At 45.0% G+C, this 14830-nt stretch overlaps 1 protein-coding gene across 5 annotated transcripts in view; it reads right to left on the bottom strand.

The window, feature by feature from the left end:
- The window catches only part of BicC (protein bicaudal C), a 91865-nt gene that overhangs the window by 26668 nt on the left and 50367 nt on the right, over positions 1-14830 (bottom strand). For 3 of the 5 annotated variants that reach the window (XR_013311242.1, XM_077649250.1, XM_077649248.1), the window contains 3 exons: positions 7678-8058; positions 3751-3913; positions 120-247 (listed from right to left, as the gene is read on the bottom strand). Coding sequence is in view for 4 of the 5 variants with exons in the window: in XM_077649250.1 (XP_077505376.1) it covers positions 120-247; positions 3751-3913; positions 7678-8058 (672 nt within the window). In the remaining variant the exon portion in view is untranslated. The remainder of the gene's footprint in view (positions 1-119; positions 248-3750; positions 3914-7677; positions 8059-14830) is intronic. The other 2 variants (XM_077649249.1, XM_077649251.1) reach the window with 2 other exon arrangements.

The raw sequence follows: 14830 nt of genomic DNA, 5'->3' as shown, positions 1-14830 counted from the left end.
TACTTATTAAAAATCAGACACCATGGAGTGCCAAATGGCAAGGCATTTGTCACTGAACTTACACATAGGCTAAAAGTCATGTCTTCTCTCAAGCAAGCTCAGGTCAGTGAATAGCTCACCTCTGGTTGCCAGTAGCTTCCTTCTTTCATACTCCAAATGAGGCAAGGGATTGCCAAAAGTGACCTTTCTTTCACACCCAACAGGACCCATGCCCCTCTGGTATTCAAACATTGGGTAGTCAATCCACCTGGCAACAAAAAAAAAAGGAAAGTCTTGCAATAACATTTTCTCTGTAGTAAATTTATCTGAACACCCCACTAAATATTGACGTCTCAAGACAAAACTGCAAAGTGAACAGAATAGGAATCGAAACGAATTCCAGATGGATTTATTACAACAATCAGTGGCCGCCCCCAAGGCAGGACAATCAAACATGCAATGCTTAGCCTGTTTTATATGACCTGTGCCAGTCAAACAAAAAGTACAGTAGAACCCCAATATAGATTTATGGTTTAACATTCCAAAGAGAGACTGGCTATGAGGGATGCTGTAGTGGAGGGCTTCGGATAATTTCGACCACCTGGGGTTCTTTAACGTGCACTGATATAGTACGTTAAAGAACCTCCTATAGTAAACTATAGTATACCTTGAGTAAACTCGCTTATAGCAAAAAATATAGTAAAGTGAAACTGTGGTCCCATTTTGCCTTCCATAGACTACTAATTTTTTTTGTTTGTCATTTATAGCAAAGAGATCTTTAATAAAGAAATTGTTATAGTAAAGAGCATTTCGCCATTGCAACTTGCTGTGCAATGATGACATACAGGCACTCACGCAGTGTAGAGCATCTCAAAGCAGCAGATGCGCAACAGCATAATCGCAAAGCCAACAGCCAATGGATATCTAAGACAATCAACTGACTTTCTTTGAGACGGCTTAACCACCATGCTAGCTGCAAGAAGCAAACTATTCAATGACCTTGGGGCTGTGAGGCAACGCACAAGTCGCGCATAAAAAAAAAGCTAGCTACGAACGTGGAAAGAAAGATGCAGCATGGGCCGCCGAGAAAGGGAAGGCAGTAAAAGAGCAGTGAGAAATAGGCAAAGGAAAAAAGAGCAAACTGTCACAGCACTGGGCACAAAGCAGCGATGGCAAGAAGTGGAGTGTGATTGCTTGTCATTCCGGCTCTTGAGGCAGGCTGGCTTTACCATTGGAGTGAATTAAAATGAGCCAGCAATTATATCGCAGTTTTTTCATGCTTCGCTTGACTTATAAGCAATGTTGATGTCACAGCCATCTTTTAGCTGTTAAAACAAGCCAAAACAGCAAGAGACAGAAATTAGATTACAAATCATTTAGTGGTCGTAGGCAAATACTGCCACATTGTAACCCATGTATACTGCCTCTTAAATGATACTTCAAGCACAAAAGATGCCATGTTCACGCAACACTTGTTTTTTGTATTTGTAGAAATAACATACCCCTACAAGACTTGAGACGAAATAGAATGCATAACAAAATGTGACAACTGAAAATAAATTGCTGCATATAATGGGATGATTACAGCACAGTGGAAGGTACTTTGTTTTTTCTAAACAAATGCAGTAATTAGTGAAATTAACGGGCAGATGTATCCTCAGAGCCAACCAACAACTGATATATAGTAAAGAATTATGCTAGTCTGAGGGGCTTTTCTATAAACAATTCAGTGTTCTAAGAGCATCACAGAGTTGCAACTTGGGATCAGTCTGCACAGATTAAATCGGAATATGGCCCCAAGAAGTGCACACTAGCTGTCTGAAGAAGCATAAATGGTTGCATTTTGTTGTGATGAAGACTATGGTCCGACTAGCCATCGAAACAGTTGCAAGCATATTGCTGCCTAAATGTGCTTAATTCAGCGACTATTTCTTGCTGTGTGGCTTTCAACACTGCAGACAGAACTATAGTAAAGTGCAGTTTTGGAACTGTGCAAGTTTAGGTACCACTGCTCATCCACTTGAACACAACAAAGCAGCAGTTATGATACTGTGACATTACTGCAACTGCATAGGAGCTGTGGAGACAAGCAGCAACCACGTTTTTTTCCTTTGCTCCCCAATCAGCAGACATTTCTAAATGTAAATTGGGAAATAGTTGAATCTCGTTATAAAACAAAGACAGCAAATTATGGGAAAAAAATATTCAGGGGGGCACTTTGTTGACCTAAACTGCGGTGAAGCGAAAGCCTTTAGCACGGTGTTGCTGCTTGTGTTACTGACGTGTGGTTAAGATGCTAATTAATGTTTGTGAATTTTAAATGCTGGAGACACTGGAGGGTGTTTGCAGAAAGGCGTCAAATCAGACGGATGCCTCCCAAACACTTCAACGTCCTAGACAAGGAGAACTACAAATGTGTTGGCAGGAAGTAGTGTAGTCGTTAGCATGCTCGGCTGCGGAACTGAAGGATGGTGGTTCGAATCCCATCGTGCAGAAAATGTTTTTTTCCTACCGAGTTGAAGAGCGCAACGGACGGATGGACAGATGCAAGCTTGAGCCATTAAAGGCTTTTGCCTTAAAATGCCCTAAAAGTAAAGTCTGGTTAGTATGCTTTATTTCAGTGGGAGTTCTACAACAAAACGAAAAATGCAATATCTGATGTGGCATCAGTTACAGAAAATGTGTATTTGTGTAGACTGAAATATGTAAATGAGCTGAGAAATCTCGAAACAATACAATCTTCCATTTGAACTACGCTCTAAAAAATTGAATCACCTGCACTTGATGAACCATGTCCCAAGTGAAAGCAAAAAACTATATCCGTATACACAGTACCTGGACAGAACATGAAAAATATTAATATAAAAATATTAAAGGGGTTATGACATGGCCTGCCAACAAATCATGTTTTTACACTGTAGCTGCTAGCCACGATGTTATGAGTGCTTCAAAAGGAAGTAGGGCTCTACACGTGCAATTCTGATAGAAATTGCAATTTGCAAGTTATTGGACCCAAGCCCTTTCTCCTGGCAGCAGCCAGAGTGACGCCATAACCTGACAGCACCATAGTCTTCTGCAAAACTGCTGTGCACACGGCCTGTGCAAAGCGGAGCGTGCACGCCTAGTCTAGTCCGGCCGTAGCACATTGTGGTGAACTTGGCAAGCCTGGGCAAAAGCTAGACAGAAAAGGGAAGGACACAGGCCTTTTCCCCTGGCATGAGATGTGGGCTCCTCAGCCCTATACTAGCGACCCCACATTATCTCTCCAACTTCCCTCCTCCGTCGTTCAGTCGCGAGCAAGCACGTGACTGTGTTTATGTAGACACAAAACGAGAGCGCGCCAGTGTTGCCCAACTGCCATACAATTCAGAACTTTCTAAAAATTCAATTACAAATTACTCTGCACCAAATCAGCTATTCTGTCCAGCTGTTCCGAGATGTATAGCAAACAACATGCAATCAACAGCTTCAGTCTGAATAAATGGTGACATGACCCCTTTAAGTATCTTTTTTATTTATCGTTTTCGATGTTCTGTGCTTGAGTTTGCGAAGCAATATTTCCGTACCCGCAAAAGACTGAATTATGTTGACCAGCTCAATTAAATGTCTAATTCAGCAATATGTTTTTCTAATGTACTCATGGCCCCCTACCTTTGCCCCATGCTTTGCCACAACTCTAGCGCAAAGAAAAGCTATGCATAATTTGCGGTGAAAGATGTTCTAAAAACAGCTCTTGTAGAAAAAAAAACAATTAGTTTAAGAATAGCTTACGATTCCTCAGGGGAGCCCTGGATACCAGACGAGGAAGAACCATGCTCATGGCTTTTTTTCCAAGACTCTTTGCCTTCCATGTCATTCACAGAGTCCTCCCATGTATGGCAAGAAGTCGCTTCATCAGAAGTGGAGAGGTGCCCCTCATCATGCAGGCTGAAACCTGAAAGTCACAGGTACTCAATACCAGGACTGGCGAAAGCTCTCAAACTGACAAAGGGGATCCCAATTGCACAGTAGTAATGAAGGTATATTGCAACACGGCTAATCGTTACCCCATGGCTCGCAAGCTTAGAAATTATTGATAGGGTACAGACAAAGTTTTCGGGTGTAGTTTCTTTGCCTTGAAAGATTAGGTTTATAGGGGTTTAACGTCCCAAAGCGAAAATGCAAGTCCGAAACGACTTGAAATCAAAATGAGTTTGCAAGATAAATTTGCTGCTACTTCAAAATCGATTTCTATGACAGCCACTTACTGTGCAGGCAGGTTACCGAGCGAAATAGGAAAGATTTTTTTCTTTGTTTCTTCATAATCATTGCCTTAGACAGCGCATTTTGCAATGCTATCGATGGATTCTAAAGAGCTGAGACCGCAGTCTTCATCAAAACGCAATAGCCACAAACGTCAAAGCATGTCTGCGCAGGTTCTCTCAAGTCCTTGTCACAGTTTGCATCAGTGGTGTTCTGGTTGTCCACGACGTCAGCAACGATGTTTTCCTCTGCAAGGTCCCCTACGGTCTCAATATTGTCACCCGTGGTAAAAAAGCCACCCGCGGCAGCCCCATCACTAATAGCACTAAAAAATACGCACATTTAGTGACCAAACGTGCGATTTGCACGCAGCTGCCTTAACATCTTTTAATGCAGCTATGCATACACATCTGGCGCTGCAAGTGCCAGGTCTCTTCTCCACTTTAGCCCAAACGTCGGCCCTATTCTTCAAAATTATGCTCAGCGTGCTTCTCTGAATCTTGTACACTGCAGCGACTTGAGATTTTTTTCTCACCTCGTTTAACTCTCTTGATAATTTTTAATCTCGCGGTAAAGGGGAGTCCCGACATTTTGAGGCAACAAACACCATGCAAAATTCGTGATAGCAGCATGACTCGCACACAACTGTAGCAACATGCTAAAAACATGTTCTAGTTGGCTGGCTATGTGCCCGCCGCCTACGTCATGGAAAATCTACATCATTGGTCTGCGTGGGCTATGCAGCACCATGGCACCTGCAAGTCCATGCGAGAATGCTATCCTCTGGAGATGTACTGAGGGAAAGCCAGCTTCTAGAGTTGCCCCGGTGTTGACCGAAGTTCGATCTATCAGATTTTGGTTTGTTTGGTTTATTAGGGTTTAACGCCCCAAAGCGACTCAGGCTATGAGAGACGCCGTAGTGAAGGGCTCCGGAAATTTCGACGACCTGGGGTTCTTTAACGTGCACTGACATCGCACAGTACACGGGGATCTATCAGATGTGACTGCTAATTTTCGCACAATGTAGCCATACAGTTTCCTATAGGGTCACGTAGATTTACGAAGCCCAGAAATTATTCGATATAAAGAAAATTGATCCAACCAAGTTAGATATAATGGGTTCAACTGTACTTTTTAAGCAACCACAAAGTATCTTTATAGAATCCATTTCCTACGACAGGGAACAACACGGGGAAGGAAGACTATTCAAGATGTCCTTTAGCCTTCAGAATGAACACCATGCGTGCTCCACATGTAATCAGACTGTGCGGTCAGAGTAAACTAATACCACCAAACTTTTATTATTTTGGTGCATTTTACCATTGTGCACTTTCTCTCAATCATAGGTGCTCACACTAACATACCTCTACTTCTACAGCACATTTATCGTAACTACTGTTTGCATAAACTTTTGACTGCCAGCATAAGATAGTGCAGCCCAATCTGCTTATCACTGCAACTTGTACTGAAAGAAATCAATTAAACTAAATTGTTGCTTGACTTTCTATTTCTAGGTTTGGTTGGAGTGTGCAAATGCTGTAACTGAATAAAATGCTCAACAGAAATATTCATAGGTGGGTCCAAGTAGTACTGAAAACCTTGTACACAATAAAAAGCGGAAATGCAAGCAAAGGCAAGAGATTGCACAATAGTAATTTTATAACTTTGAAAACAAGTGATGTTTTCAAAATAATGGACTTAGGTCAACGCTCAGGCAGCAGCGAAACGCCGGCGGCGACAGAGTCTCTGGTCTGTCCAGGTTAGCAGGCTATTGCTTCGAGCGATGCCAGAGCGGCTAGGATAATGCCCTTTTTCCCAATGGCGCCAGGAAGAAAAGGAGATATCCTGGCGACTCATGGCGCCGACAACACAAATGGGTCGTAGTACGGCTTAGTCGTTGGACATGCACAGTCTCGCGACCACGTCGGCGGTTGGAAGACTGTGTGAGAGGCTCAATAATGTACTTGACGGAGGATGTGTGCTCCAGGACATGGTATTTCGAAAGAAGTTTCTTAGAGAGGCCGGGAGCAGTGGAAGGGATCCACAGCCAGACGAGTGAACCGGGTGGGAAATCTAGATCAAGCTGAACTTCGTCATGGCGGTGTTTTTGGCTCCCCTGAGTGTCTGCCGTGAGCGACCGTGCAATCTGGCGGCAGCCTTCTGCGTGCTGGGCAGCTTCAGAAACAGTTGTACACTCAGATGAGGCAGGGCGGCATGGGAGAACTGTGCCGATGGGAGCAGATTGATGCCGACCATAGAGCAGAAAAAAATGGGGAGAAACCGGTTGTGGACTGGGTAGCAGTGTTGTAGGCATACGTAATATAGGGTAGAAAGAGGTCCCAGTCCGTGTGGTCGGCAGCAACATGCATAGACAGCATGTCGCCCAGAATGCGATTAAATCGTTCAGTTAGGCCATTTGTTTGCGGTTGGATTAGAAGCCAATAGCATGCTTTGTTTACTTTTGTCCACACCTGTACATGCAACAATCCTTGCAACGCCTAACTTCACATATTGTGCAGCATGACCATGTGCAGCAGCATTGATCTCTTCATTCACATCATGCGAATACTACTGCTCCCTTACCTGCATAGTGCCCACCATGCTCTTCAGCACTCCTTAAATTTTCACACAACCTCCATGTTGGTTGGTTTATGGGGGTTAATGTCCCAAAGCGACTGAGGCTATGAGTAAATGAATATTGTACCAGACATGATGCATGTTCAGCCATTTCTGGTCAGAATGTAGCCTTACAAAAGTAAGTGTTAATTCTACCCTCGATAATTAAACTAATGTTAATTTAGATAGAGATAATCCAAATTGCAAACTCCTTCCCAGACAACAGCCATGCAAGTCTATGGCATCAGACGCCCTCCATTTCAGATGCTATTAGGTCTCAACCAGTTAATTTGGATGGGCTTTCAAAGGGAAGCTGCGTCTAGATATGACTGGCACGGCAAGAGATCATCAAAATAGCTTAACTAAAAATCTGAGTTCCATGCTGCAGATTTGCATGTCAGAGGTGCACAAGCGACTCAAGCAGGCGTGAGAAAACGGACGGCCCTCTCTCAGGGAATAGTTCGACCGCTTAGTGTGTTTCAATCTTCTGAGCTTCATGCTAGCCTGCAGCAAAGCTAGCTAACAGCCACACATCAGCCAGCCAACCTAACCTAGCTGAGCACTGTTCTGGACACCAATTGGTGTATAGGACACTGGTGTATAAGACACCGAGGGCAACTCCACTGGGTTTTTGTTTCTAAATCCAATAGTTGGGGCTTTCATGGCCGTGTTGAATTTTGTTTGGCAGGAAGAGAGACTTCTGTTGCCAAAAAAAATTGTAGATATTTTTCTTTTCCTGCCACCCTGATTCAGTCTCATGACATTGGCACTTTGAAAACTGCATGCGCTTCCATGCAATCGTCTGCTCTCTTATCAAATGTCCCAATACAGATTCCATACCATAACCACTGTCCATGGGGCTCGCTTGTGATCCAGGGCAAGAGTGGGCACTGCTACTGTGCCCACATGAACTGCTATGCTTCGGACTTGGCAGCCTCTCCGAGGGAGCAATACAGGTGGGTGGGCGGCCAGTGAGCGAATATCCCATGGAGGGCTCAAATAGAGCTGGCCTGGGGCCTTGGAACAGCTGGCCCAAGAGCAAAGGCAGCAGGGCAGCCTGCTGCTGCTGCTGCAGGGAACCAGTCATGAGCTGTGGGTGGCCAATAAAAGGGCTACCAGCCAGCAAACCATTCAAGAAGAGCTGCTGCTGCTGCTGTTGCTGTTGCTGCTGCTGCTGTCTGGCAGCCACAGCGGCTGCAGCGGCATGGTGTTGGCTGGCTGCTGCACATAAACAAGAAAAAAAAAGCTCTGAAATTTCCTTGCCTGCTTTTGCAAGTTTACTCTTTCCGTTAACAAATTTGAAATTTCGAATATGAATCGAACATGTTTGTTATTTGGTTCACATTTATATTCAAGAAATTGATTTGAAAATTTCGCAATATTTGGTGGCGATCGAATAATGCAGAGAGTTCCATATACAGTAAAGGCTCAATAATCCGAACTTCAAGGAAATGGGAAAAATTAACCGAAAGTTTGAATTATTGAACGACCCCTCAAAGAAAAACAAGTACTGTTTGCACTCCAGTAAATTTATTTGGTTGAACACTGGGCAATGTTTGCTTGATTTTGAGATAAGAACAGCGCAGCAGCGACTATTTTGCTATTTTGTAAATTCCCATTAATGCTTTATTACATGCACACTGTGAACTGCTCCAAAATCTTAACGGCCTCCCGCATACTTCATGGTGCAACGAGGTGGAGCTCACACCCATCCTAAATGGCACCATTGCGTGAGGAGGCTCTACTGCACAAACGGCGAATGGCACTTGACTAGCGTGAGCGTGCAGTTTCAGCGTGCTGGAAGATCGGGACCATGCGGGCGATGCGAAGCAGATGGCTCAGCGGAGCTGAAGCAGCGAGAGAAGAAAAAGAGGGGGAAAACTAGCGACTTGCCAATCAGCATCCGAAATGGTACTCAGGTGGGTACGTTGGCTGGCTGACGCTGGCTGGTCAAGTCGCCCTCGCTGCGGGCTGGCGCGAAGCTCAGAAAAACAAAAACTATGCAGTTGAACTGTCCTCCAAGATCGGGAGGACCGCTTTTCGTCACACCTGCTGTCATGCGCATGTCAGAGGTGCAATGGTGTCTCCGCTCTCTTGCCGCGCCGGCAATTTGGGGACGTGACCTTCCTTCGGAAGCCTTTTCGAATTAATCGGTGTGAGACCCATAGCATCCGAATTAGCGAGCATCCGACGTCATAGAATTATACGAGTGTTGGCCGTGACCGAGCCGGCAGCTCGAATTATCCGGATTTCCGAATTAATGGGGGTCAAATTAACAAGCTTTTACTCTACAAGACCACTGCAAAACCAGAATATCTGCGCAAATTATCCGAAGGTACAAATTAAAGTGTCAGTAAAAGAACAGTAAAAAGACGTCCTCTGCGCTTTTCCGTCGTTCACCGCATGGATCGGTCACATTTGGCCACCGATAGCACTGGACTTTGAACAAAATTCCGCAAGTGGGCTTTCCCTACAAGCGATGAAAAGATGGCCAACCACCTGCTTCGAACAACCACAACGCAACAGGAGTTTTTTTTTTTTTTTTCATCCGTCCATAATAATGTGTTGCACACCTAACACCAACTTCATATGGCACTTGTTATGTCTCCTTAATTCACAACTCTTCTAGCGTAAGCTCTGCCCCCTCGTTTTGGTCAACTATGATATGAGAGAAGCGGAACCTCTAGACTCTACCCCCTTCGGGAGCACCATGAGATGTCACCGGCAGAGAAAGTGGTCATAAAAAAAGTCTCCAATCGCATTGTGAACTGCAACCTGCGCACCTCTTACATGACCCTAACAGCAGGCGTGTCAATAGCAAAGCCCCTGTTGTTAGGCCAAAAAATAGCCTCACTGCATAATTTCGGTTTCTCAGCTTCGCCGCCAGTCTGCGGCGACGGTGGCTATCAGCAGCGCATTAGCCAGCCATCCGAACCCAGCTGTGCGCCAATTTGAAGCAACCACTAGATCGAGCGTCACAGACCATTTTTTCTTTTCAGATGCAGTCACTCCGTTCCGATGCCAACGGGTGCTCCCCTCATTTACAACCCCCGTTGGTTCCACCGACACTCCGAAACTACGTGCTCGTCACAGGCTATTCGCTGTGTGTGCAATGGGTCCGCCCCACAGGCTTCAGTGCATTTTCGAATTTTCGGCAGTTTTTTTTTTCCCGGAGGGTAAGAATGGGGGGAGGGGCAGCTAATAGTTTACCTGTGTATATTTAACACATGTTATGCTGTCTAAACTAGTATACAATTCTATGCATGTCTTTTCTTTTGTATGGTGCTCAATCAGTCTAGGTTTGATCACTGCAGTTGTGAAGGCCATACAATATTTATAAAAAGCAAGGAACCCTATGCTTGCCCATTCTGTTTTTACCAAAATGTTTTTTCATACTGAACAGATATTCAATGTTCAAAAGTATTTTTTATCCATATGCGTATTCGATTCGTGTTCAAAAATTTTAATTTTCACACTTTTACTTTTAAGGGGAGACGTGGCATTCGGGACCAACTTTCCTATTTCTTCATGGATTCTGATAAAAATTGGCAGGGTTACTGGTAATGTTTCTGTGATATCACCATAAAAATTTCAAACTGATATCTCAACTTTTTTTATTTAAAAAATTCTCCTCCTTTTCGTCTTGTACCAGGCTTGAGCGACTTACAAAATAAGATAGAAGACTTCTTCAAAGTGTGTTGCATTCCAAAATGAATGGATGAGGTCGTGACATTCTTAAAACTTTTACATTGTAAATAAAAAAATCTTAGTTTTAATATTTTATGAGCAGACATTACAATGGGCACCTAAACAGTGAACAACTAGTCGAATCAGTAAGTCAGCAAACGGGATGCCGGAAAACCAAGAATGTCACGACCTGAAACATTTCTCAAGGAATGCAGCGAAAAAAACCGTATCAAAATAGCCCCAGCGGTCGCGAAGAAATCAGTGGAACAATCAGAGCAAATGACAAAAAAAAAACGGTTTTGAGAAAATGGCTTCCGAAGTTGCACCTTGTATTTCACTCATCAAAAGGCACCGGGGTTGTAGTCTTTTGTGTCCTTTATAACACGGGGCTTTTTGGATGCCTTGCCTCGAGATTGAAGTGCTTTCGCTGCCTTTCTTTTCCGCAAGGCGTCCTTTTCCGCTGCTCTGCGAAGAGCATGTTGGCCAGTTTGCAGCCAAGTGTCGAACAGTACTCTGTGTAAGCACAGCGGGTCCCTGCATTGAACTTGCACACCGCTTCGTTGAGAGCGGTCTCTGTTGCAGTCAAAGATGCATTTTTATCTTTTGGCAGCAGCGACCAAATTACTGAATGAAGGCATTCAGCCGCATTCTGGGTTTTTTCCCCCAGACAACGGCTGAGGAGCTGGACATCCAATAGCCGCCGGTAAACAGGCAACAATGCATCTGTGACATGCCTTGCAAGCTGGTACTTGTGGTACAAAACGCGGCTCCAGGTGCGCCTGAATGGTGCGCCTGGTGCTCGTGGACGGCTTGGCATCGTCGCGTGAAGTGCCAAGAGGACCCGCGACATGCGCGGTGCCTTCATCACTTGATGTTTCCGACACAAAACGCGGCTCCAGGTGCGCCTGAATGGTGCGCCCGGTGCTCGTGGACGGCGTGGCGTCGTCGCGTGAAGTGCCAAGAGAACCCGCGACACGCACGGTGCCTTCATCGCTTCATGCTTCCGGCGATGCAGAGCGCGAAGTAGAAAGTTCAAAAGAGTCCCCCGTGCTCGCACACGATGTTTCGTCCGCGTGTGAAGTGCTCGGCAGCGGCTCTGGAGCGGCGCCACCAACAGTCGTAGCCGCGCACGAAGTACTCGCCTGCGAGCCCGTAACTTCGTCAGTGCGCTGCACATCAGAAGTAATTGAAGCAGAGGACTTCTTCTTCACAATTGGCGATTTTAGCTTACGGGTGCCATAGGCACGCGCCGTCTTGTACTTCAGAGGTCGCCGACCCATGACCGCCAGTGAAAGCCGCTTCCGAAACTATGCTCCGCGCGTACTGACGAACTTGGCGGCCGCGTAATCCGTATTCGAAACTAAGCTCTGCGCAAGAGACAGTCACGGCGAGCCGAGGTTCTCTGCTCAAATGACTAAACCCCATCGTACATGACGAGCAGCGGAGCCGCAGAGTCGAGAGGCACGCGTAGCAGACGACGCACCCGCCAAGGAGACCAATTGCGCAGCGCGCTGCTGTCACGTGACGTGCGGAGCCAATCGGAAATCACCGCGCGACCATGAAACTTGCTTTTTATGCGTTTGTTTCCGCTCTGAGGAGACCGCTGAAGCGGGAAATTTGAGGTCGGAGGAACGCGCTTTCCATAGAGACCAAGATGGCCGCGCTACGTTGGGCGGTTGCCGAGAGATCGGGGCTTGAAAAGCGGCGTTTTTTCGCTACTTGGAAGAAATTTTCCGCCACCCTTGATCATCAAAACAATGATTTGGCGCACTTCTTGATGGTTTTCGACGATGAAAATTTGTAATCACAAAATATGACTTGTAAAAGCAGAAAATAAATACTTCAAAAAATTGCTTTTTTGACCATTTTCCGCGAGTTGAAAGCCGCGTCCCCCCTTAAGCAGACAAAAAACACCTAAGCCAATGACACTGTCCCCTTTCTCTGGAGCTTGCCTTAAAATTAAGTTCTAGTAGCCCAAGAGTTTTAAGCAATATAATACCCCTGTCACACGGGCATTTCGAAGGCCCTCTAACCCATCGAGTCAATAGTGTATCAAGTCAATGGAGCAGCGCAAAACTCCATCGAGATTTCGAGGGCCTTCGAGCACTGCCCACGGTTGCTAGCATTGCTTCGTGTGACGCAAATGCACACTTTCATACACGATGCATTCACGGTACAAAACCGTGAACAAACATTATTTGCCTAAACTTCAATGCACGAAGTCTGTACAATAATTTTAAAATTGTATTAGTCTGGGTTTAAGCGCATAAATTTTTACGTTGCAGATGCACGAAGTCTGTACAATAATTTAACATAAAATTGTATCAGTCTGGGTTTAAGTGCATTAATTTTTATGTTGCGGTCTTTGCGTGGCTTGTGTACGTAGTGTTGACAACATGGCGGCGCCCTGCCCGCCTGCTTCACAGCGATGGCAGCTGCGTCGCTAAGCCCTCAAAGCAATATCGTGTTCTAAACTGTTGTATTCGCCTTTGATTTGCCCATTCTTACCCCTGCATAAAGTTTCAAGAGACAAATAGCATTTGTTTTTCAAATATAAAGCAGATTATCCAGGTGTTACGCCTGAAGAAGCAGCGCTCCGATGCAGTTGGACTGGCTTGGTTTTGACTCGTCTTGTATCCCAGTGGCTACAGCAGTGTCTGCATCTGTTAGTAGATGGCGCTAGGAACAACGCACGGCATCCGTCGCGTACGTGGAACTAAAAAGGTTTTAAACGACATGTGCGTATGCGTGTATTTAAGCATTTAGTATATAATTATAAAATATTATTGCTATTTGCACAACATCCAAGTAGCCATTATGGCGCCACACAAGCTTGGCGTTAGAGACGAGAACCATTTCAATGGCCATTGAGTTTGCCGTGTAGCAGCGACAACTCAGAGTTCTCTGGTGATTGAGAATTTCGAAGGCCCTCGACTCGATGGCCATTGAAACTCGCCGTGTGACAGGGGTATTAAATTGTTTCCCAAAATGAGCTGCAAATAGGAGCTGCATCAATGCATTTTTGGGGGCAGCTCAGGAGAACAGGAACTATGCCACGTTTGGTAGAGAGTGATGGCAAAATACTACAGTGGAACCCAGCTATTACGTTCCTGGATACTGCATTTTCCCCGTGTAGCTTCCATAGAAACTCATGCAATACAAACTGCCATTACCACCAACACTGCCGCAATTTCAATGCAAGTCACGAATGCCACTTCGCACTACAGTGCTTTAACTCGTGCCAGCATTGTGACGGCCTCCATTTAGCGCATGCGAAATAACACTGTAGTCTCAATACTAAGGAAACAATACTCTACATATCATTGCCAAGAAATTTCAAATATTTCAAAATGCAAAAATTATCACAAGGAAATACAATAATGAAAAAAAGGTAAATCACTGAAACTAAACAGGAATGCATGGCGAGAGAATTCCGTGAATAATGAATCACCACAACAGGCGCATATTTCAGGAAAAAGAAAAAGGTGGATTTTCTTGGATACTATTCAAAGCGTGGATTAGGTCTTGAAATTTAGTTGCGTTCAACTCCGTTGCGATAGTTGATGGCAAATAGTTTAATTCGATGTTGCATGGTATGCATGGCTTCGCAAAAAGGGATGTGTGGCACGCGGTGTGCTCAACTTTGTAAGAATGATCACGGCGTGGAAAACTGGCAGCAAGTTCTTGAAGGAAATCATGAAGCGACGAGTGATGACAGTTGTGAAAAAGTGGAAGATGTGCAAGTTTGCAGCGGGAAGACAGTTGAAATTGCACATATGTCTTACTAGTGTCGCAGCTTTAAAAGCATGAGTAGTCAGAATACATGAAATGTAGTACAGTATAATCTCGTTACGACAGATCCGGTTATAACGGATATTCGGATATAACATACCGATTTGCAATGTTTGGTCGATTTTCTTCTCTCTTCCATTGACTGAACTTCGCTTACTGCGGATTCGGCTACAACGGTTATTCGGATAGAGCGGACCAGATTTTGGAGATAATTTGGATTCGCACTTCGCTACAGCGGAGTTTTTGGCAGTAAATGCGGCCTATATTCAAACGTTCCTCGGATCGCGGCGACTGACGGCACGAGCAATGACGGCGGGTGCCATTTTGCTATCGCCATCTACAGCTGCTGCATACCAACAAACTCCGAACGTAAATCTGTCGATGCTCAGCTCGTAGCCACGGCTCGCCGAAAAAAAAAAAGCAGAGAACGACTTTAAACATAAATCGACAACCCCTGCTCCGCTTTCAGCCAGACTGGTCAAGAAAAGATTCGTCTGCTGCGTGAAGAACAAGG

The sequence above is a fragment of the Amblyomma americanum genome, chromosome 1, assembly GCF_052857255.1.
Source record: "Amblyomma americanum isolate KBUSLIRL-KWMA chromosome 1, ASM5285725v1, whole genome shotgun sequence".
NCBI classification, from domain to species: Eukaryota; Metazoa; Arthropoda; class Arachnida; order Ixodida; family Ixodidae; genus Amblyomma; species Amblyomma americanum.
The sequence above is the reverse complement of the archived record's forward strand: the minus strand, read 5'-3'. Positions and strand labels throughout refer to the sequence as shown.